The sequence below is a fragment of the Tripterygium wilfordii genome, chromosome 9 (assembly GCF_013401445.1).
Source record: "Tripterygium wilfordii isolate XIE 37 chromosome 9, ASM1340144v1, whole genome shotgun sequence".
NCBI lineage: Eukaryota > Viridiplantae > Streptophyta > Magnoliopsida > Celastrales > Celastraceae > Tripterygium > Tripterygium wilfordii.
The window spans coordinates 12,397,458-12,420,852 of NC_052240.1; the positions used below are offsets into that span (position 1 = coordinate 12,397,458).

At 36.3% G+C, this 23,395-nt stretch overlaps 3 protein-coding genes across 4 annotated transcripts; 2 read left to right on the forward strand and 1 right to left on the reverse strand.

Moving 5' to 3' along the window:
• Positions 1-621: 621 nt before the first annotated feature.
• On the forward strand, positions 622-9,563 carry LOC120005604 (arginine--tRNA ligase, cytoplasmic-like). Its single transcript, XM_038855341.1, has 5 exons — positions 622-1,471; positions 3,378-3,464; positions 3,743-3,917; positions 4,802-4,871; positions 9,059-9,563. The coding sequence occupies exons 2-5, from the start codon at positions 3,453-3,455 to the stop codon at positions 9,114-9,116; spliced, it is 315 nt and encodes a 104-aa protein (XP_038711269.1). The 5' UTR covers positions 622-1,471; positions 3,378-3,452; the 3' UTR covers positions 9,117-9,563.
• A 1,842-nt stretch (positions 9,564-11,405) lies between these two features.
• Positions 11,406-21,242, forward strand: LOC120005603 (arginine--tRNA ligase, chloroplastic/mitochondrial-like). Of its 2 annotated transcripts, none has more exons than XM_038855339.1 (18): positions 11,406-11,583; positions 11,964-12,038; positions 12,165-12,301; positions 12,471-12,546; positions 12,636-12,737; positions 12,915-13,130; positions 13,715-13,795; positions 14,442-14,525; positions 14,678-14,782; positions 15,625-15,803; positions 16,829-16,913; positions 17,223-17,409; positions 18,289-18,358; positions 19,121-19,190; positions 19,779-19,868; positions 20,240-20,308; positions 20,413-20,511; positions 20,964-21,242. In XM_038855339.1, exons 1-18 carry the CDS (start codon positions 11,488-11,490, stop codon positions 21,072-21,074), a joined length of 1,932 nt encoding a protein of 643 aa, XP_038711267.1. In that variant the 5' UTR covers positions 11,406-11,487; the 3' UTR covers positions 21,075-21,242. The 2 variants fall into 2 exon arrangements, with proteins under 2 accessions (XP_038711267.1, XP_038711268.1); XM_038855340.1 differs by having other exon boundaries at positions 11,451-11,583; positions 11,968-12,038.
• Positions 21,243-22,026: 784 nt separating this feature from the next.
• LOC120006387 lies at positions 22,027-22,904 on the reverse strand. The gene is made up of 2 exons (XM_038856409.1): positions 22,530-22,904; positions 22,027-22,436 (listed from the first exon to the last, which is right to left on the reverse strand). The coding sequence occupies exons 1-2, from the start codon at positions 22,787-22,789 to the stop codon at positions 22,139-22,141; spliced, it is 558 nt and encodes a 185-aa protein (XP_038712337.1). The 5' UTR covers positions 22,790-22,904; the 3' UTR covers positions 22,027-22,138.
• Positions 22,905-23,395: the final 491 nt, after the last annotated feature.

Here is a 23,395-nt window from a genome sequence, read left to right on the forward strand (position 1 = left end):
AACTTGTCCATTCGTGCCCAAAACAAAGGGTCCCACCAAAAACACTTATTCAATATACGGATACGGAGAGCATCCAGTTATAGATGGCAAATGGCTCAGGAGCCCGTGACGGTCCGGCCCATATATGCTTCACCGGCTAATGAGTTATGTTGGGTTCTCCAGCCCACGAGGCCCAGCTCGCGTGGCACAGTAATTTTTCCCCTAACAGTTATAAAAGGCTTGTTCTGGGCCATTTTGATGATTTTCACGGTAAAATATAAACAAATCAATTTAAAAGATCAAAATACCCAACTAGTTTTGAGGGTATTATTGTCCATACAAAAAAGAGCAAAATGTCGGAGAAGACGAGATTAATGAGATAGTTTTCAACCTAACAAAATCTGACTGTATTAGTAGATTAATATTATTTTAGTGTATTAATACGATATTTTAGTATATAAAAATATATAATACAATTTTTTTAGTATATAAAAATATATAATACTAATATAATATAAATAATATATATATTATTATATTAAGCAGGTCCGTCAGATCCGACCAGGCCTAGGGCCTTTAGTAGGCCCCTCCTTAGGTAGTTAAATTTATGGCCCAGCCCGGGCCATCAAGTCGGTGCCACCATGTGGGCCATTCCAAATCGGCCCACATGACACCTCTACAGCCAGGAACGGCGGGAACGTCAGGAACCGCGGCGGATGACGGAATTGGGGGATTCTGGCATTCTGCTTAGCCCCTCAGAGAAAGGGGGAAAAAAACCAGCAAGGCAGCAACGATAACGTCCTTAAGCCTTTTACTTGCGCCGGTATCTCCTTCTCCGCTGTTCTTCAGTCGCATCTCTTACTTCCACTCTTCTCCTCCAGTGATACCTCGAACCCTCACTCTTCGTCCGTCTAGTCTTACGCTTTTATAGAAAGCTAATTTTCAGTTTTTCTGTTTGTATGATTGAAGAAAGAAATGGAAGGCAACGGAGATTCGAATTACACTTTTTTTCCTTTCTGTTTTTTAAAAAATGATTAGTGTCCGATAGAATCAGGATGTCAAATATATGTTTCGATTATGCCTTTAGATTGCTTTGTTTCAATGTTTTAGGGAAGCTACAAGCAGTGTGGAACATATCAGAGACAATTTCTTCGAATCTACACCGTATATTTAGTTACCTTTTTCACTAGGTTATTACTATTTCAAAATTAAATGCTTTTGTAACTCGTGTAATTCTATTGACTCGGTGCAAAGAAAAGAATTTTAGTTTGAATTGTTCGACTGATTTTGTCGATATTTTTTTGAACAAGACATTGTGCTATGCCGTGTTCAATTGTTTCTAAAACTGTGCACAGAATAAAGAAATTAATGGCACTATGAAGCAACTATTGGCTCAATTGTTTGAACAGGTGCTTAGAACAACAGTCTCCGATGAGCCAGATGTAGAGCCTTTGGCTGCTGCCTACACTGCAAAGTTCGGGGATCACCAATGGTATGCAAGCTGGAAATATACAAAATGGACTCCCTTTTTTATTTTTTAATTATAATTGGTTGATTACACATCTATGTTTTTTGCAGCCACTATATTTAAGCATAAATCATATGTTTGTGCTTTTGAACACTGAATTAAAGCTATTTCCCTTCTAGATTTGGGCCAATTATTTCATACAAGTTATGGATTATGTCATTGATGCATGGATTTTTCATAATGAAGGTTTTTACAAGTTAATTTTGAATGTGGCAGTGGCGAAATTGTATCAAACATTCTGAATATTATTATGAAGAGTTGAGTATCGTCATAATGACTAGTTGTATCTTTTTTCCTTGCTGTCATTATTCCTGGTGGTTGGTTTGACGGGCGTTCAAATTCTGTCACAATAATGTGATCTTTCATTGTGTAACTGGCAATGCCTTAGGTTGCATTCGTATGATTTAGCCCCAATGTCTTGTCCAGCTTTCTATGAGCATACTAAGTCTTTTCTTGATCAAATATTTAATTCTTTGGGATTGTTGATTTTTCATTGAAGTTTCGTGGAATTTAAAGACGGGTATCTGAACTCTGAAACGTTAATCTTTCATTGAAGTTCCATGAAATTTAAAGATGGGTCCGTTAACTTATTAATTCTGCATGGGGGAGACAAAATTATTTCTAAAAATATGCAAGTGTGTGTGTTTGTATCTGATACAACCATAAGCAAGACTATAAGTAGCAATTTACATATATAAGCATGTGATTGTTTCCTTGTCTACGGGGAGAAAGCTTTTATAATCCTTACATTCCAGGGGTTATAGATGCATTGAGTAACCAAGGATTGGTTGAAGAAAGTGAGGGTGCTCGTGTTATCTTTATCAAAGGGATCAGCATACCTCATATTGTTGTGAAGAGTGATGGTGGTTACAACTATGCTTCCACTGATTTGGTTGCTGTCGTTTTTTCCTTCTAATTTATCTTTTTTCGTTCAAGTTTGACGTTGATTGCTCCTTTAATTGAAGTTAATAATTTTGTGATCCTTGAGTAAACTCCTTGTGCAAATTATCCCTTCCATTTGATGTGAGTAGTTTTTTTCTATTTGAATATTTACATGTTCCTTCACTCAGTACAACCAGAACCTAATACCTCTAAAAGTCTTTCCAGAACCAAAATTATAGAGGTTTCGTTGTTCTTCAAAATTTTGGCATTTCTATCTTTCTAAGCAATTCAAATGATAGCTAAAGCGATCTCTCTGATGAGTCTGGTACTTGCAGTAGTTCCTCTTGTTAAAATTATTGGCCTTCAATGCTTCGTGAAAGGACTGTTTGCCCGCCCCATTATTGGTAAGGTCGTGTTTCAAAGTCTGGAGACCCAGGGGCATTGTTGCTGATCAGTACGCACACACTGACTCTAGTCTAGCTGAAAATGCTCGGGAAGTCCTCAGTTAATGTTGAAGTGCCCCACCATCTTCTTTCCTGTGCTTTAACTCTTGAGTAATCATCATTGTGTAAAGAATCTCCTAGGGGTTTTTTTTAGGCAAACATAATTTAACTTGCAATGTTGATAATTACTGATTTTTAAAGCTTTACTAAATCCTTGCTTCTTAATTTGTCTCCACTTTTCTTCAGTTTCTTGTCAGCATTCTTTTTTTTTTTTTTGGTTCCTTCTCTAATTTACTTTGGGGTAACAAATTTGTGTTTTTTTTTTCCCTCTCAAAGGCTTCCTATTATAACAGAGTGTTTGCTTTGTTCATGGCATCTAAGTTACATCTGGTTGCTGTCAACCATCTCCTTCGAGATTTGATGTTAATATGATGACAAAGTAATTTTTCATTTATGATTGACATGTTAATGCTTTCTTTCTCAGTTAGCTGAATTTTCAATCATTAATCATATTTCTTATTGAAAGTATTGTTTGCAACATTTAGGTATCGCCTTAACGAGGAGAAAGCTGAGTGGATTGTACATGCCACTTGATTTTGGCCAGCAGCAGCACTTTTGATATGGTATTTAGAGTATGTATCAACTGCCGTATCATGTATTTCTTTATAAGTTTTTCCTCTCATTTTACTGTCATTTTTGAGTTCTTTGCATTCTTTATTATTGCCCTCAGAAAATTGCTTTCAACAACAATTCATTTATTTCTCATCATTGTTAAACTTTTTGCTACTGTTCTGATTTCCGTACGTAACAGTCTCTTCACCCATTTCATCACCCTTCTAGATTATGGGATAGTCCTGGCACACAGCAATTGTGGGTTAACATCTAGATTCTCTTTTCTTTTCTAATTCAGGCTACCGAGCGTGCGGGTTGGCTCCCAGATGATGATAGTACATACCAAAAAACTAGTCATGTTGGTTTTGGCCTAGTTCTAGTCGAGGATAGCAAAATGCTTTTGGAGGTAGTTCGATTAGTTGATTTACTTGTTGCAGCCATGAGCCGGATTAAAGATGCACTAATTGAGCAGGGTATGATGTTGAGCTTCTTTTCCCCCATATAAGATCACCATTTGGTTTTCTAAGATCTAACCTTCGTTCGTATAGCCTTCGTATCGAGAGTGTTATCATTTCAATCACACACACGCACAAGTTATGTATTGAATTATTTATGGAGCAAAGGGCCTCCAACTGTTTTTTGTTAAGTATGGACTATGGAGGAAACAGAGTAGGAGTACCTTGATGGGAAAGAGTTACCTCTCTTTAATTTTGAAATAGATGTCTCTGCGTTTAGTTTTTCTCATTTAATGTGTGCAACGTTGGGGATGTGACAGATTTTCCTTTGTTTGTGAATGAAATATATATTTTTTTTCAAATGTCTCATCTGGTCAAGGTTTTTCACCGTTAAATAATTTTTTAGAACTCCCCAAGTGCTTTTCTTAATATGTTTATTTTTATGTTTTTAATAGAAAATTAACCATCTCTAAATATCCTGAGAAGTAAGCTGACTGACTAACTCTGATACGTCTGTGCACCAATTTTTCTATATCATCTTTAATGCCCATGACCTTTGTCAAGGAGAAGGAATCAGCCTTGATTATTTTTTTCTTCAGAACTTTCATTCATATAAATGATTTTATCCAAAACTCATGTCCTTTGAAGAGAGAAGAAATCATATTTTGATGATACTGTACCTCAAGTAGCCAAAAACTCCTTTGTTATAGTGGGGCGTGTCTTCTAATCGTTCAAACTTTGGACTAGTTGTTTTTTTTTCTTTTCTTTTTTTCAATTTGCTCGGAATTAAAGTGTCTAATACAAGTATGGTGTTATTTCATTCATGTTGTATTTATTGAATATGTTAGGGTCTTGAAGTATATGCTTAGAATGAATTAACATGTTTCTTTTTTCCTCTTTAGGTATAGATAAAGAATGGACGGAGGAGGTGCTTGAGCATACTGCTGAGGCTGTTGGTTATGGTGCTGTCAAGTAAGCTACCTATGCCATTTTTACCTTTTCGTTTGTGACAATGAATTATTATTCTCGTAATCATCAATACGCATCCTTGCTTGCGATGTTGTTATGCGTCATATTTACTTAATGTGTTAAGAATATGCTGTGGTTTGTATGAGTCGGAAATGTGGATAGAGGATATGTTACATTTTTTCTGTTTTGCCCGTACTGTTCAGATTTCCCAAATGTTGCTCTTATATGTCCAATGTAGTTTTCTTCTTGACATGATTGATTAGTTGAATAATGTATAAACCCATCGGTACCAGCTCGTTTTTGCTGAAATTATTACAATAGCAATGTGCTAAAAGTAAATAATGTTTGATGTCACTGAAAATATTACAGTGATACCATTCAAAAAGAAAAATATTACACTAGAACTGCTTATTCTTTTTGATGTTTAAAATATTTGTTAGTTATCCCACTCTGCACATTTTTGATGTACCTCATATCTTTGGAGAGGTTCGTATGATACAAAAAACAGAAATTAAATTTCGGATACTATAAACCCAAATAAAGAATTATTAAATATCAAAGCAATACAATTTCACATCACTAACCTCAAAATAACACACAAGTTCTCGACATGAAAACATTAAAAAAAAATCAGACTCAAATTGTCATTTGAATCACGACAATTTGACTACGAAGTTTTTGAATAGATAACATTTGACAATAAGAGAGAAAATCGATGTCAAAATCTAAAGAGAAGAAGCAAGGCTCAAAATGAACATCAACCCTTAGAAATCTGAGAATCTAATCCCCAAATCAAACTTGAATTTCACATGGGGATGAGAATAGATGAGATTCAGCATAATACTGCCTTCATCAAAAACTAGTTCTAACAAGGCTCATTTATTCTTTATATGATGATCATCTTGAGTGGGATTTCATACTCAAATATTTTTTATTTGCCGAGTCCCTCCGCACTCAAATACAGGATTCTTTGAGGTTTTGCGAATCCCCGCGTTCCCGCACTCGCATCCCGTGTCCCCGCATCCGAGTCGGTGCTTCCTAGATTGTCACCATCATCTTCCTCTCTTTTTTTTCTCTTGCAGCAATCAGTTCCTCATCATCTTTGTGTCTTCTGGCAGGAATTCTTCTTCCTCTTCTTCTATCTCTTCAATGCCATGCCCCCATCAGAACTAGTATAACCCCGCAAAAATTGAAATCGAATTGTCTACCAAACTCAATAACATAAAAGAACAACAACCAAACCAAATTCAAAAACTACAAAAATACCCACCTGAATCTGGGTTGGAGGAACCCGATTAGCTCTCTTCTTCCTCATCAGCATTTTTGGTTCACTTATACAGCGATCTATACATTTAAGTTCAATTTCAATTAATGATGAACAGAACCCTAAAACCGAATGAAACCCCAAAACTGAACTAAACCCTAAAACTGAATTCACCCCCAAATTCGAAACCTTCCACACATTCGAAAAAACGAAACGTAATACTAGTGAACAAATTGAAACCCTAAACAAAATCGAAGCCCAAAATCAGAACCCTTAACAAAATCGAAACTCAGAATTCCTACCCAAGATTGAAACGCAAAATAGAAACCCAAAATACCCAAGATTGAAATCCAAAATCAAAGAAGGGAACTCGAACCAAAATAGCCCCTAAACCAAACCCAAAAACCAGAAGACACAACTCTGTTCTTGTTGATAACACAGAAACAGCACCAGCAACCTTCTTTTTTTGTATGTTTTAGGTGATAGAGGTGGGTATAGTTGGCTTCCCCGTCATTTTCATGTGAGTTTTTTGTTTTTTTTTCCCAATGCCATGTCATGTAATTTGTGCCAAATCAGCATTTTTTTAACGCCCATTCATGGGCTTTTTTGATCAAAAAAGCAAAGTTTAGGGGCTAATTCCGTACTTACCCATTTCCAATATAATCAAACAAATTCCACGATCAAATAAGAAAACCATAGCCCTATTTTCAGTCCCATTGTTATAATTAACATGGGGAACATAATAGCGCTATTAATTAATGTCTCTGTTTGTTTTCAGTTCCAGTAAGGGCATATTCACTAATTCAGAGGTCAATTCCATATACACAATTGATTGTTGGTGTCTTGAACGGAAGATAACGAAAACAACTAGCCTTGCCAGCGACAGAGTGTATTAAATATATATATACACTTTGAAATCCATAACATCATTACTTTGGTCAATCCAACTTGCAACCATACCATGTAGGTTCAATCCAACCTGATAATAGGGGCTCCTTTGAGTTGTTATACAACTCGAACCCAGAATTGTTGTTGACAAATGATTCATAATTTTTTGTCTCCAAGGAATAATAGAAAAGGCTGCTATTGTCATCGTATCTTGAAAGGAAGATCTTGTTCCCCATCTCTTTGGACTTTGTCAATGTCGAAAAAGATGATGAACGACTCAGGTACAAGGTCTGATTTTCTAAATTTCTCACCCTCTCCCAAACCATCGTAGTGTCATTTAGTGCAAAAACTTGCAGCCATCCTCCAAAGCGACCGATAAAAACTGATAAGACTCTCCCATCACATTCTAACGAAAAATTTTGGTCAAAACAATCGCATGGTCTTTTGGGATTCTCAAGAATATCCCAACTCGACTCTTGGCCTAGCAATTCCAATGCTCCTAGTTGTCCTTGCTGAGAAAGAACATAATAGGCACCATTGTGTAACACTGGATTGTTATGATTTATTGAGAAAGCGAAAAAATCGTTCTCTCTACTTGTTGATGTCCATCGCTCTTGTCCAGTGCGATAAAAGTAGAAATAAATCGGACCTATGCCAACATTAACCACCAAAATTGTACAATCTGAAGAAGATGGACAAGATGTAAAGCAAACAGCCGTGCAGCCTCTAATGTACGACGGAGGTGGCCTCAGTAACTCGATTATCTCTTTTGTGAATGGATTGTAAAACATCTCAGTATTGTCGTAAGTAGCCATTAACAACCACCCTTTGCTTGAGTAGCGAATTGTTGCATTCACTACTCTCTCTGGTACTTGCATCTGATATTTACTGCCAAATTTGGGATCTAAAAAGTTATGGATATTAGTGTTACTTGTACTGAACATGAGCATTGGAGAAGTCTTTGAACAACCTCCTCTCCTTCTCCATTGAATACAAGGTGCTACTGCTTCACAATTCTTTGAAACAGCGCGGAAATTGATGTAGTCAATCGGATCATCAAAGCATCTACCAACCAATCTTAAAATATCGGGTGGAAGATGAGAAAAAGGACCTTGTTCTAATTCCTCACTACTACTTCTTGTATCATTCTTTTTTATTTTCTCAATATCTTCATCATCATCTTCTTCAACAATTTCTCTTCCGTTCCTGTTGATATTCTCTCCCTTTTCCAAATCTCGATCAGCGTGTCTGCTAATTGACCTTAAATCAGGCATAACCCAGATAAATTGATCACATGAGGTGGGGATTTTCCACCTTAAGTTTGGCAAAAACATGAGAGGTTATTTTCTTGAATGTTGAAGATGTGATTAATATCCTCAGCTCCAAAATATTGATGTCCCTCTTTAAGCTCATCAACCACTTACTCTCTGAAATATATGAGTCCGCTTTTAATCTCTCCTTCACTATTGGTAATTTGACAGGAGAATGCACAATGATCGTTTACGAAAAATGTGACTTGATCCACCTCTGCATCATTTGTGACCTTATTCCATGACAACTTAACTTGATCCAGCTTAAAAACTTCCACGCCTACGACTTCGTTGTATCTGACCCCTCCAATTGTGAAAATGATTCTGAATAGTTCACCAACTGATTCAACCACTACAAACTGATAAGCCGCGGTGATTCCACCGCATAATGGTTGGTCACAATATTCCTTGATGTCAATATGCGTTGGCTCATCAATCTCACATATTGAAACTAATTTTGCAGAAGCACCAAAGGTTTCAGCATACAACCAACCATTCAGAAAAACAGGACTGGTAAGAGCATCTTTGAAGTCATCCTCATTATTTGCAATAGCATCAATCTCCTTAGCATAAGATACATAAGTCCAATCTTTATCTCCGGTTTTACAATATATAATCGAACGAATCCCACGATCAAATAAGAAAACCATAGCGTTGACGCCCCTATTTTCAGTACCATTAACATTGGGGTACATAATAGCATCATTAATGATTTGCTCTGTTTTCAGGTCCAGTGAGGGCAAATTCACTAATTCAGAGGTCACAGGATTCCAGAGACAAAATTGACTCTTGGTGTCTTTATCGGACAATAGTAACCATCCGTAACAGCAATTCCATAGCATTTTGTTCGCCAGGTTTGGAAGATTTGTGCTTCGAAAGGCTTGGCTTGATGTGAGTGTGCAGATATAGCCACTCTTGTCATCTTCATCACCATCTGCAAACACCAACCATGGACAGGTTGGAGGCAGCAGCTCCATCAAGAAAGTTAAAAGATGTGAATCAGGAATCGGGACTCAGGAGGGCGACGGATAACTGCTAACTGCTAAGGCTAGGCAGGGTATATATATATATATACACAGAGAGAGCCACCAAATTTGTTTCTATTAAATTTGTGCAATTAAAATCCACTTGTTATATAGACATGCGCGTCTCTCGCATAGATGGCTATGGTAAAGATTGTCTATAATTGCAGAGGATGTATATAGTCCATAGTTGATCCCATATAGAAAAATATGATATATGCATTCAATAACAAATCATAGACATTGTCAACTTTAATTCAAAATAATTGCATATTAATTGGAGAGGAAATAGGGGCTGTTTGGTTTTTTTTTTTTAAATCAATTTTCAGCAGAGATTGCACAAAATCCTTTTAGAATTAACTTCTTCTTCTTTTCATATTTTGAGTTTGTAACACCGACTCCAAAACTTCCTGGTCATTGATTCCATCTCCAACGGAGGCAATATCAAGGTGTAAATCCGGGCTTGGATCCGAACATTCCCGTTTAATGGGCCTGACAAGTTTATCTGGGCATACACATTGGCCTTATGGGCTGGACCAAACGGTCATCATTCTTGGGCCTGTAATATTGTTGACCCGCAGGGTATGACTTATGAGGGTAAAGTCGTTGCCTCGTTGTCAGTGAAATATTTGGAGGCTTTGGAGCTTTTACAATCAGGTCGCTAAAAAGACAAAAGAAAAAAATTTCAATTAATTCACTCCAGCCTAATTTCCTTTGAATATTTCGATTCACAGCCGAATAAACACACTACCATCGATCGATAACTACTATCAATTATGAACACGGAAGGCAAACAAGTATAATTAGTTAGTTACACTATCTAATCGGCAAGACGAGATCAAACAGGTACTGATTCGATTCAGAAATCCAAGGAGGAACAATTATTTTTAATCAAAACCAGATCAACCTCCCTACATCAGAAACTATTTACATTATCATAGACGATCCCGATCAGAGAAAGATCAAATCAGGCAGTAGCAGTAGCAGTCTTAGTCTCAATCTCAGTCTCTTCTGGATCTTCAAAGTTGGGATCCTTAGCATCCATGGCTCCTTTCTCAAACCCGATCTCAGCCTGTGAGTAGCCGTCACCGGCCCAAGTATACTTCCCTCCATGCCCTCCTTTCTTGGGTGTTCCGCTCATGCCAGTCGCCGACTTCCTGTCGTTTCTCTCGTCGGACTTCACATTGTATTTCGTGCTCTTTCCCGTGCCCTTCATTTTCTGATCAAATAGTAGTGCAAAAGGACTGAAACGAGTAGTAGTAGTGGATCGCAGATCTGGCGGAACAAAATATATAGTGGGCTTCAACTTTCAAGGACTCAAGGAGTCTGTAGGCGTGGTATCCTATGAGTGGAGGACAAGTAATTCGGATTTCGGACTCGGAGGGCTCCTTTTTAAAAAACCGTCTTTGTTTCGGGCTTTAGTTAAGCAAAATGTGCTCCATAAATCTATCGTGCCTACGGATTATAGTCCATATAACTATAACTAGCATGTCTCTTGAGATAATTGCACCCTAGTGAGAAAACATTAACTAGCATGCACACAAACATCATCATTGATGGTGTTTAATTTTACTTGATCAAAAAAAATAATGCCCTAAACCTCAATCCACGTGTCATGTGTCGAGTGAGATACTCATAATTACGCACACAGATGTAGGGCTCTTAAAACATTCACCACTTATTCATAATGATCATTTTAATTAAAAGATTCAACTTTTAACTCTTCAAATTATGTAATTTCTCAAGTAAATAAAGAAGAGGAAAAAATAGCGGAAAGATGCAATAACTAATAGTAACATGGACCAAAACTAGTAGTTTCTTGTATTAAAAATGACATTAAAGATTTAAAAATGACATTAAAGCAATTACGTGGCTATCAAGGATTAAAGAGAGCCGCGTAAACCAGTCTCATATTAGGATGACGTGTAAGTAAAACACAATCGAACTTGACCGTTCGTTACCCAAAATAGGGGTCCCACCAAAAACCCTAATTCAATCAGCGAGAAGCATCCAGGAACAGCAACGTTAGGAACCGGGGCGGGTGACGGAATTGAGGGATTCTGCTTAGCACTCAAAGAAAAGGGAAAGTAAATAGAGAGATAATACTATAAAAGCTAGAAAAAAAAAACAGTAATATGATAGCGTCCCTAACCCTTTTACTCGCGCCGGTATTCCCTTCTCCGCTGTTCTCCTCGTTCAGTCGCATTACTTACCTCCACTCTCCTCCTCCGGTGAGACCTCAAACCCTCACTCTCGGTCCGTCTAGTCTTACGCTTTTATCGGAAGTTATTTTTCAGTTTTTCTGTTTGTATGATTGAAGGAATGGAAGGCACCGGAGATTCGAATTACACTTTTTTTCTTCTGGTTTTTCAAAATTACGAGTCATTCTTGATAGAATCAGGATGTTAAATATACGTTTCTATTACGCCTTTAGAATGCTATGTTTCAATGTCTTAGGGAAGCAACAGGGCAGTGTTGAGAATATCAGAGGGCAATTTCTTCGAATCTATGTCGTATATTTAGTTACCTTTTTCACTAGGTTATTTCTTACTATTTCAAAATTAAATGCTTTTGTAATTCGTATAATTTAATGTGTTTATTGTGCAACTAGACAGGTTTATTGAGGGTGACATCTAGAAAACTTGCATTGGCTACAAAGGCCCGTGCGATATCAACCATGGCAAGTGTGAGTTGACTCGGTGCAAAGAATTTTAGTTTGAAACTTGGATTTGTTCGACTGATTTTGTAGAATGTTTTTTGAACAAGACGTTTTGCCATACTGCGCTTCAATTGTTTCTAAAACTTTGCTCAGGATGAAGAAATTAAATGCACTGTGAAGCAGCTATTGGCTCAATTGTTTGAACAGTCGCTTAGAACAACAGTCCCCGATGAGCCAGATGTAGAGCCTTTGGTTGCTGCCTGCACTGGAAAATTTGGTGATTATCAATGGTATGCAAGCTGGAAATATACAAGATGGAGTCCTCCTTTTATTTTTAGACATAAATTTAGAAGTGGTTGATTACACATCTATGTTTTTTGCAGCCACTATATTTAAGTTTGAATTTATGTATCATTTGTCTGTGCTTTTGAACTGAGTTTATGCTATTTCTTTGTGCAGTAATAATGCCATGGGTCTATGGTCTAAAATAAAAGGGAAGGGGACACAATTTAGGGGTCCCCCATCAGTTGGACAGGTATTCACACTGATATTTGCTATTTTTTTCCGCCTTTTAACTTGTTTCAACTGGTAATTACTTTTACTTTCTCTTGGACTTTTTGACAGGCCATCATGGGAAATTTACCTCCATCTGAGATGATAGAATCAAGCTCCGTGGCAGGACCTGGATTTGTAAATGTTGTATTGTCAAAGGATTGGATGGCTAAGGTGTTCGCATATTTTTACTAGTTATATGTTACATAGGCTTACCTCTATAGGCCGTACTATACTTTTCAGCCCACTCTGAGCGAATTTTTTTGGTGTGAATGTTTGTGTCACTTACTGACTTTCTTAAAATTTTTTCACTATATTGATTGGGGTACTAATCATTTGTGGTGATTGCAGAAAATACAAAAGATGCTGATAGATGGTATTGATACTTGGGCGCCAAGGATTTCAGTAAAAAGGGCTGTGGTTGACTTTTCCTCTCCCAATATCGCAAAGGAAATGCATGTTGGCCACTTAAGATCTACTATTATTGGTGACGCACTGGCTCGTATGCTTGAGTTTTCGAAGGTTGAAGTTCTTCGCCGAAATCATGTTGGTGACTGGGGCACACAGGTATGTGATTTCTGGAATTGTCTTTTGCTTGTAGTTTCTTCAGGTTCATTTGAGGTCAAGGTGAATTTACCGATTTGATTAATGCCCTTTTACTTGGGCACTTCTCTTATCAGTAGTTTGCTTCATGTATGGAGTGTGGTTTTGCCATTTTGGTTATTCTTTCCAAGGAAACAAAGCAAAATTGAAACTCTTTTATGTTGCTCTTTGTACTTGTCATAGGTATTCCTAACTGAATAAAAGCAAGATTTCCTTGTTTTTCTCTGCTTTCCTTAGTTTGTGCACCTTAGCTATCTATAATGTTGTAGATTACCACTGTACTGTCTTTATCAAAAATCAAAGATGTGATCTGGTCGGTTAATTTCGTGTCCTATAGCATAACGAGTCTGTCAACTGATTCTATTGAGCTGTTGTCAATATTTATTGTTTATTTTTTATGCTAAATCCATAACCAGTAACCAATTTTGTCTTAAGTCCTAACTACCTGTGATTGAAATTGGTCTGTAATGTGTAAAGCTGTAGTTCCTTTTTCACTTGTACCTTAGAAGCATAGCACTCAAAACATTTTTTTTTAATATGTTTTACAGTTTGGTATGTTGATCGAATTCCTCTTTGAGAAGTTCCCAAACTCTGAAGATGTCAATGAAGCAGCTATTGGAGATCTACAAGTGAGTGAAATATACTAATAACACTTGGAATATTAATTATAATAATGAGTTAAAATTGTACAATTTTACTTTCAAATATTTGTCAAACAAGTACAAATCATATTTCAAGTTGAGCGACCGTATTCTATGAGTGACATGCGCTCTTCACCTTTGAGAAGCTCCAAAATTTCAATCATGGTGAGCCATAAACTGCCTCATTTGTAATAAAGGAATTGTGTATACTGAAGTCTTATGGTCCATTCCTTTCTTTAAGTACTGCTATCGTGGTGCTCATATGGTATTTTAATTAATATTGTACAAATATTGAGTGAATGCATTTTGTGATGTTTGTGTTCTTCCCTGAACTTGTATGTATGCTGTATTTCATGAATGCTTATAAAATCCTGGTTAATCAAAATAGTCTGACTGGAAGTGTACCTCGCTCACTTTTGAATACACACTCTCAGTCTCAGTAACTGGGAAAGGGGCAAGATGTTTTGACATGGTCCTATTTTACTATTGTTCCCATTGTTTTCAATTTAAACGAAATGCAGTTTATAAGATGATTTTGGGCCACTAATTCTTGAGTCTTTTGGTATTGGGGAAATATTTTATACTGTTATTTCACAGTAGTAATGTAATTCAATCTCAAATGGTGCCCTTGTAGAAATTCTATAAGGCATCAAAGGAGAGATTTGATGCTGATTCTGCTTTCAAGGAAAAAGCACAACAGGCGGTGGTTCGGCTTCAGGTAGAGTACTGTACCTTTTTGGCTCCAATAACTCTTGCAAGTTGGTCCATCTTCTTTCGGAATATCTTATGAGTTCATGAATGTAATTGGTTTCTAGGATTTATGTTACACATGCAGTTCTCTTTTAAACTCTGCTTCAACTTTATTGACAGGGTGGTGAACATAAGTATCGCCAAGCATGGGCAAAAATCTGTGAAATTAGCAGGATGGAGTTTGACAAGGTCTATCAACGCCTTGGAGTCCTGCTGGAGGAAAAGGTACCGTCTGTTACTTTTTTGACTTGCGTGCAATCAACTCGGTACCCGTAAATGCATTTGAAGTTTTTCTATTTATGCTAGCATTTTTAAATCAAGTGTACTTGTGTTTTTCTTACATTTCAAATATATTAGTTTGAATTTGACTAGAATGGGTAGGTTTCATTTCTATCATTGTAATTTCTTTCTTCCCTATGCACCATTCTGTCTTAAACTTATCAGCAATTGATATTACATAAGTAATAGCACATACTGATGATCTCATTTACACACATCCACTCCAATTTTTATTGTTTATTATTTGAAACTTTATTTCCCTTCTAGGTATGGGCAAATTATTTTACACAAGTTATGGATTATGTTATTGATGCATGAATTTTTGATAATGAATGCTTTACAAGTTAATTTTGAGTGTGGCAGTAGCGAAACTGTATCAAAACATTTTGAATATTATTATGAAGGGTTAAGCATTGTGATAATGACTTCCTTGATGTCTTTATTTCTGGTGATTGGTTTGACGGGCATTCAAATTGATTTAGCCCCATTGTCTTGTCCAGATTTCTATGAACATACTAAGTCTTTTTCTTGATCAAATATTTGAATCTCTAGGATAATTGATTTTTCAATGAAGTTTAGTGGAATTTAAAGATTTGAACTCTGGATTGTCAATCTTTCATGGAAGTTCCATGAAATTTAAAGATGGGTCTGTTATCTTATCAATTCTGCATGGGGGGACAATATTATCTTTCTAAACATATGTGTGTGTGTGTGTATTTGATACAACCAGAAGCAGGACTCTAAGTAGCAATTTACGTACATGAGCATGTCATTTTCCTTGTTTACAGGGAGAAAGCTTTTATAATCCGTACATTCCAGGGGTCATAGAGGCGTTGAGCAACCAAGGATTGGTTGAAGAAAGTGAAGGTGCTCGTGTGATCTTTATCAAAGGGATCAACATACCTCTTATTGTTGTGAAGAGTGATGGTGGTTACAACTATGCTTCCACTGATTTGACTGCTCTTTGGTTAGTTGTCATAACATTTTCTAATTTTTCTTTTTGTTTAAGTTTGATGTTGATTGCTCCTTCAACTGGAGTTACTAATTTTGGGATCCTTGAGTACACTCTTTGTGCAAATTATCACCTTCCATTTGATTTGAGTAGTTTTTTGCATTTTGAATATTTACATGTTCCTTTACTCAGTACAACCAAAACCTATAAACCAAGAACCTAGTAACTGTAAAAATCTTTACAGAACCAAAATTACAGAGGTCTCATTGTTCTTCAAAATTTTGGCATTTCTATCTTTCTAAGTAAATCAAATGATAGCTAAAGGGATGGCTTTGATGAGTCTGTTACTTGCAGTAGTTCCTCTTGCGAAAATTCTAGGCCTTCAGTGCTTCAGGAAAGGACTCTTTGCCGGCCCCATTCATGCCCCATTATCATTAAGGCCGTGTTCCAAAGTCTGGAGACCCAGGGGCATTGTTGCTGATCAGTATGCACACACTGACTCTAGTCTGGTCTAAAAGCTCCGGAAGTCCTCCTTTAATGTTGAAGTGCCCCACCATCTCCTTTCCTTTGCTTTTAACTCTTGAGTAATCATCATTGTGCAAAGATTCTTCTATGGATTTTTCAAAATAATGTTTGAGCAAATGTAATTAGACTTGCAATGTTGGTAATTACTGATTGTGAAAGCTTGACATTAAATCCTCGCTTCTTAATTTTTCTCCCCTTTCCTTCAGTTTCTTGTCAGCATTTTTTCTTTTGTTCTTTCTCTAATTTACTTTAGGGAGGGTAAGAAATTTGTGTTTTTTTTTTCCCTCCCAAAGACTTCGTATTGTAAAAAATTGTCTGCTTTGTTCATGGCATCTAAATCTAAGTTACCTCTGGTTGCTGTCGACCATCTCCTTTGAGATTTGATGTTAATATGTTGACAAAGTAAATTTCATTTATGATAGACGTGTTAATGCTTTTTTCTCGATTAGCTGGATTTTCATTTTTCAATCATTAACATCATATTTCTTATTGAAAGTATTGTTTGCAACATGTAGGTATCGCCTTAACGAGGAGAAAGCTGAGTGGATTATATATGTCACTGATGTTGGCCAGCAGCAGCACTTTGATATGGTATTCAAAGTATGTATCAACGACCACATCATGTATTGCTCTATAAGTTTTTCCTCTCATTTTTTACTGTTATTTTTGAGATCTCTGCATTCTTTATTATTGCCTTCAGAAAAATGCTTTCAACAACAATTCATTTATTTATCATCATCGTTAAACCTTTTGCCACTGGTTTGATTCCCATATGTATCCCATTCAAAAAAAGATTTCATATGTATCAGTCTTTTCACCCATTTCATCAGTTTTCTAAATTCTGGGATAGTGCTGGCACACATGCAATTGTGGCTTAAGATCCAGATTCTTTTTTCTTTTTTAATTCAGGCTGCCAAGCGTGCGGGTTGGCTCCCAGATGATGGTAATACATACCCAAAAACTAACCATGTTGGTTTTGGCCTAGTTCTTGGAGAGGATGGCAAGCGCTTTCGGACTCGCAGCAGCGAGGTAGTCCGATTAGTTGATTTACTTGATGAAGCCAAGAGCCGGAGTAAGGATGCACTAATTGAGCGGGGTATGATGCTGAGCTTCCTTTCCCTCATATAACATCTCCATTTGATTTTCTAAGATCTAACATTCGTCTGTATATTAGAAGCCTTCGTAACGAGAGTGTCATTGTTTCAATCACACACACACACACATATGGAAAATATTTATATAGCGAAGGGCCTCCAACTGTTTTTCGATAAGTATGGAGGAAATGCAGTAGGAGTGCCTTGATGGGAAAGAGTTACCTCTCTTGACTTTTAAAATAGATGTCTCTGCTTCTAGTTTCTCTTCTAATGTGTGCAACGTTGGGGATGTGAAAGATTGTCCTTTTCGTTATGAATTAAACATATATTTTTTCGAATGTCTCATCTGGATAAGGTTTTTCACTGTTAATAATTTTCTTAAAACTCTCTGAGTGCTTTTCTTAATATGTTTATTTTTAGTTTTTTTTAATAGAAAATTAACCATCTCTAACTTTCTGGAGAAGCGAGCCAACTCTGAAATGTTTGTACGCCAAATTTTCTATATCTTCTTTAATGCTTATGACCTTTGCAAAGGAGAAGGTATCAACCTTGATTATGTTTTCCCTCACAACTTTCATTCGTATAAATGGTTTTATCCCAAAACTCATGTCCTTTGAAGAGAGAAGAAATCGTATTTTGATGATATTGTACCTCAAGTAGCCTAAAAAATCTCCTTCGATATCGTGGGGCGTGTCTTCTAATCGTTCAAACTTTGGACTAATTCATTTTTTTTTCTTCAATTAGCAAGGACTCACAAGTGTCTAATACAAGTATGGTGTTATTTGATTCATGTTGTATTTATTGCAGAATATGTTAGGGTCTTGAAGCATAGAGTATCATATACTTAGAATGAATTAACGTGTTTGTTTTGTCCTCTTTAGGTAAAGATAAAGAATGGACGGAGGAGGAGCTTGAGCATACTGCTGAGGCAGTTGGTTATGGTGCTGTCAAGTAAGCTACCTATTCCATTTTTACCTTTTCGTTTGTGACATTGAATTATCATTCTCGTAATCATCAATCCGCATCCTTGTTTGCAATGTTGTTATGCATCATATTTACTTCTAGTCTGTCAATTTGCAGTGGTTATATGAGAGTCAGAAATGTGGATAGAGAATATGTTCATTTTTTTCCTTCTGTTTTGCCTCTAGTGTTCAGAATTCCCAAAGGTCGCTCTGGAATGTCCAATGTAATTTTCTTCTCAACATGATTGATTAGTCGAATAATGTAAAAACCCATCGGTACCAGCTCGTTTTTGTTGAAAGTATTACACTAGCAATGTGCGAAACCGAAAATATTACTTTGGTACCATTCAAAAAGAAAATATTACACTAGTAATACTTCGTGTGCGAAAGAATAAGTAGACTTGGAAGAAGTTATGAAATCAAATTAAACTGAGTGAAAAATAACTAATTATGCAGCTCTTGCTGAAAATAAGGTCCTGAGAATGCTGTATTTGTGATCTTGGGAAATCTTCGAAATTATTCAACATTTTTTATGGCTGAAACGGTGACCATTGTTTGCCAAAGAATTTGACAATATGGTGTTAGCCATTGGGATGGTATTGATTGATTGCATTGTAAGTTATTATTCCTGCTTATCTGGAAAGAAGTTTGCAAGGTTCTGCATTGTTGTGTCAAGGTTACCGGTGTCTTCTCAGTTTGAGATTCAGTCACCTATTGAATTAAAGTTTTAACTTTTACTCTCACTTGGCAGGTATGCTGATCTGAAGAATAATAGGCTGACAAATTATACATTCAATTTTGATCAGATGCTAAATGATAAGGTGAATATACAATATCTTGCAGTTAGGTCAATTCTAAGGTTTCTTTCCCCACCCCCAGCTTTCAAAATTTGAGATGTTTATTCCTATTGAGTTGGATATTATGTTTAAGCACAACCAACTTTTAGTTTCTGTCCATTGATACATGTTAATATTAGTTTATTTGCCATAAAACCCAATCAGTTAACTTGTTGGGTTGGGGCATTTCACATCATTTATACGTATTCTAACACTCCCCCTTGCTTGTGGGCTGGACAATCCGATGGCCCAACATGTGTGCAACAAACGAAACCCAACCACTAGGGCTACTCTCACACAAGGCCCTCACTTGGGGCAACAACAAACACACACAAAGGCCCACACTTGGTGCAACAATAAATCGGGGTTTAAATTGCGGAGGCTAAGGTTTGAACCCAACACCTCTCGCTCCGATATCATGTTAAGATAGTTAACCCAATAAGTTAACTTGTTGGGTGGGGACATTTCACTCATTTATACATATTCTAACAATGTTGTTGTAATTGATTTGATTATTGTGGCTATCAGTCCAGCTAGCAACTGTTTCTTATATTCCAAAATTTGAATGAGTAGGGCAACACTGCTGTCTATCTGTTGTATGCTCATGCACGGATCTGTTCAATCATCAGGAAGTCGGGTAAAGATATAGAGGAGTTGAAGAAAGTAAGTATCATATCCTATTCCTAATACCAACTGTGTTCATCAGTATTATGGTTGTGCATGTGACTTGACATACATTGATGCAAGTAGGACTGAAACTTAGATTGTAGCCTCCTAGCTGGTGGATTGTGATGAAGTGGGGCTATTGAAATAGCTTACACATTTTAGCCTTTTGTGTATTTTTGTATAGAAGTACCTGTTTCAGGAATCCCCTCAATTTAGTCATATTGGCACTAAGTAGACCTCTGTGTGTCAACATTTATATTACTTCGGCTTTCGTCCACTTGAAGTCCTCTCTCCTATAAGGAAAAGGATGATGATTCTGTAACTTGATCTAGTTGACAGATTTCTTGCATATTTTTGTCTTGTGACAGACGGAGACCATAGCCTTGGATCATGCTGATGAGCGAGCATTGGGGCTTCATTTGCTACAATTTGCTGAGGTTTATGTTGTTCCTTGCCTTTTGACCTTGTACATTTTATTTTATTGGCTTACAGTTGATACATGCTTTCACTCTTGATGTTGTGTTTACACGTCACTTTTCAGGTTGTCGAGGAGGCCTGCAACAATCTACTGCCAAATGTGTTGTGTGAATACCTCTATAATTTATCTGAATACTTCACAAAGTTTTATTCCAATTGCCAGGTACTGTTGGAATGCAATTGCATTTTTTGCTTTATGCTTGATTACTAATGGTCAAATTTGATTGCATTCATGCTTTGTGGTTATGAAATATCAAATGTTCGTTTACATCCTCATGATGTGGTAGACTAACTAAGTAGCTTTTTTGTGGTGTTTAGTTGGACAATGAATTAGCCATTGCATTCCTTGTTGAGTCTCTTTCCCGTGGAAAATTTTGAAAAGAATTATTGCACATTTATCGTCAATTTCTTTCCCTGTATCATCAAGTACTTGACCAATTCTCTATACACACACACTCACACGCACATGCACATCGATCAACACCTTTCTTTAGCTTAAAATTAAAATTTCCAGAACAAATGCCTGGAAATGTAATTAAAGATGCACCATGTGTTACTGGAATATGGTCAGTAGTGGCGTTGACTTTAGCTTCTGATTTTGTGAAATCCGAGCAGGTTGTTGGGTCAGCAGAGGAAACAAGTCGACTCTTGATCTGCGAAGCAACGGCAACAGTTATGCGGAAATGCTTTCATCTTCTGGGAATTGTACCAGTTTACAAGATATGATCTTTTTATTACCAACCCATTTTAGAGGGTTTTGAATACTTACTTTTGCACTGGTCCTGAAAAACTTAACTTGTATACAGATACACTTATTGGCATTTTTTGTTGGAAAATTTGTATAATTTCTTCATATGGGTTGTGCCAAAATATAAAACATGAAATTTGGTTTAATTATTATGTAGTTGCTTAAACAACCAAATGGTGCAGCCTCGTTCGTAAAGAATTATACCAAAGCCATGCAAACTATTCTGGCTTTCTTAAAGCATCTCCAAATGGTAGGTACTACTTTTCTAAATTTTTTTGGGGCCCCAAAATAGGGATGACACTTTGAAAACCTCAAAACTCAAAAAAATTATTTTATTCTCTCCTCTCGTCCACTTTTGCAGTTTTGCTCCCTCATTAAATTATTATTTAATGTTAAAAATATTAAAATACTAGTTGTAATATTAAAATGGGGATGTGATTAGAATAGTGATCTCTTAAAATATATTTTTTTTGTTAAAATAGGGGAAAGTAGACGGTTGGAGATGGTCTTAGGTATTAAAAATTGTTTTTGTAAATGGTTTGCACACTCTCCTTTAGAGTTTGTCTTCAATCTTGCCATCTCAAACTCATACTCAGGCACGGTGGTTACCTACGCAATTGTGAAAAATTGAACCTTAAACTGTACTCCCTTGAACTGTTTGTTGAAGTTGGCATACAAAATTTTGAACCGTTTTCTGGAAATAGAAAATATAAAAATGTCCACAAAATATATTCTGAATTGGCTATTCTTGAAAATCAAGAATAGAGTTGATAGAGAGAGTACTTATAAAAAATATGTTCTGCTAAAATATAAATTGAACTTTGGTTAATTACAATGGCACTGACAGATTTGTTCATCTTCAGCACACATAATTTCTAATTGATCTAATTGATAGTCCCAAAAAAAAAAAACAGCATCAGCCATCAATCATCAATCATCAATCATCATGTGTTAATTAATATGTTAGTTGCTTAAAACAATGAAATGGTGAAGCCTAAAATGTAATGATGTACCAAAAACATGCAAAGTTCTCTTGGTATTGTTAGGTATTACAAGTTCTTTTCTGTACATGAATGGAAGGTCTGCAACCTAACAAGCTTCTCTTACCTAACAAAGAAGAAGAAGTAAAGGAACCTCTTGAGATCTTCTTTGATATGGTGGCTTTGGGACCATGATACTTTTTAGCATCTAAATCACCTCCATAGCTCTTGGAAGACTTCATTTTTATTCTGTAACTATAAGCAGACTCTTTCTTTGCAAGATCTTCTACACTTTGGACTCTATCCAGAGATGTAAAAGACTCTGATTTCCCTTGATAATACTTTGAGAGTCCAGCCCTCCTGCATAATTAGCAACATAATTAATACATATTCAATTGATCATATATATAACTAGCTAGCAAATTATGTATTTATCAATAGTACTACACTTACTTGATGGGGAGTTGGGTCATGAGCTCAGATAATTCATATAGAGGACCATTTGATGATGATTGTGATGAATTCGATGTGATTGAAGATGTTGCATCCTCTGCTAAATCCAATGATGAAGATGATTCAAATGATTTTGTTGAAGCTTCTTCCATGGAGGATTCAGAGGAAATCGACTCATGATGGTCATCTTTCATTTTGGTCAACCAATAGCTATGTAGATCTTCATCAACATTGATTTGCTTCATTGTTAGATCACCCATCTTCAGATAATTATCAGCAGAAGAGAGAAAGAAGAAGAAGAAGAAGATAAAGAAGACCTTAGTCTTACGTTCTTGGAGACTATGAACTATAGTCTATATATGTGGTTGTCTTGGAGGAAGCATATAAATATATATATGCATACACTTGAGTAGTAAATAATAATAAGTGAGAATAATGAAGAAGAGTTGGATGGTATTGACTAGTCACTATTTTTGGAATTCTTTTAGATTTATCTTCTTTATATGGCTTTATCCTAAGAGATTTGTCATCATTATGATCATCTATTTATGGTGTAAATTGAATAGCTTTCCCATACTACTAGAAAAGAAGATAAGGCCTAAGTTTTGAGGACATCCAAATCTGAAATCTGAGTCACACCTATCTTTTTCTTCATATATATGGAGAGATACTTAGGTCAACATCCTTGGCTCTCTTATGCCTCTAAAAGGCATGACAACATTTACATGTTTTCATGTTTCGATTCATCTACCATATTATATATGTGTGTATATATATTGAAAAGTTTGTGCTGCAACTGCAAGATTGTTTGGCTGATCCACAACCTCAAAATATAGCAAATTTAGACAAATCTCTCTTTTTTTTAA

Coding starts and splice junctions, on each gene's coding strand:
- LOC120005604 (XM_038855341.1), top strand. Junction 3,918..4,801: donor AGATGCACTAATTGAGCAGG/GTATGATGTTGA, acceptor TTTCCTCTTTAG/GTATAGATAAAGAATGGACG. Junction 4,872..9,058: donor GTTGGTTATGGTGCTGTCAA/GTAAGCTACCTA, acceptor CTCTGTTTTCAG/GTCCAGTGAGGGCAAATTCA.
- LOC120005603 (XM_038855339.1), top strand. CDS start 11,488: ATGATAGCGTCCCTAACCCTTTTACTCGCGCCGGTATTCCCTTCTCCG. Junction 12,738..12,914: donor CAAAGGATTGGATGGCTAAG/GTGTTCGCATAT, acceptor TGGTGATTGCAG/AAAATACAAAAGATGCTGAT. Junction 20,512..20,963: donor AGTTTTATTCCAATTGCCAG/GTACTGTTGGAA, acceptor AAATCCGAGCAG/GTTGTTGGGTCAGCAGAGGA.
- LOC120006387 (XM_038856409.1), bottom strand. CDS start 22,789: ATGGGTGATCTAACAATGAAGCAAATCAATGTTGATGAAGATCTACAT. Junction 22,437..22,529: donor ATGACCCAACTCCCCATCAA/GTAAGTGTAGTA, acceptor CTAATTATGCAG/GAGGGCTGGACTCTCAAAGT.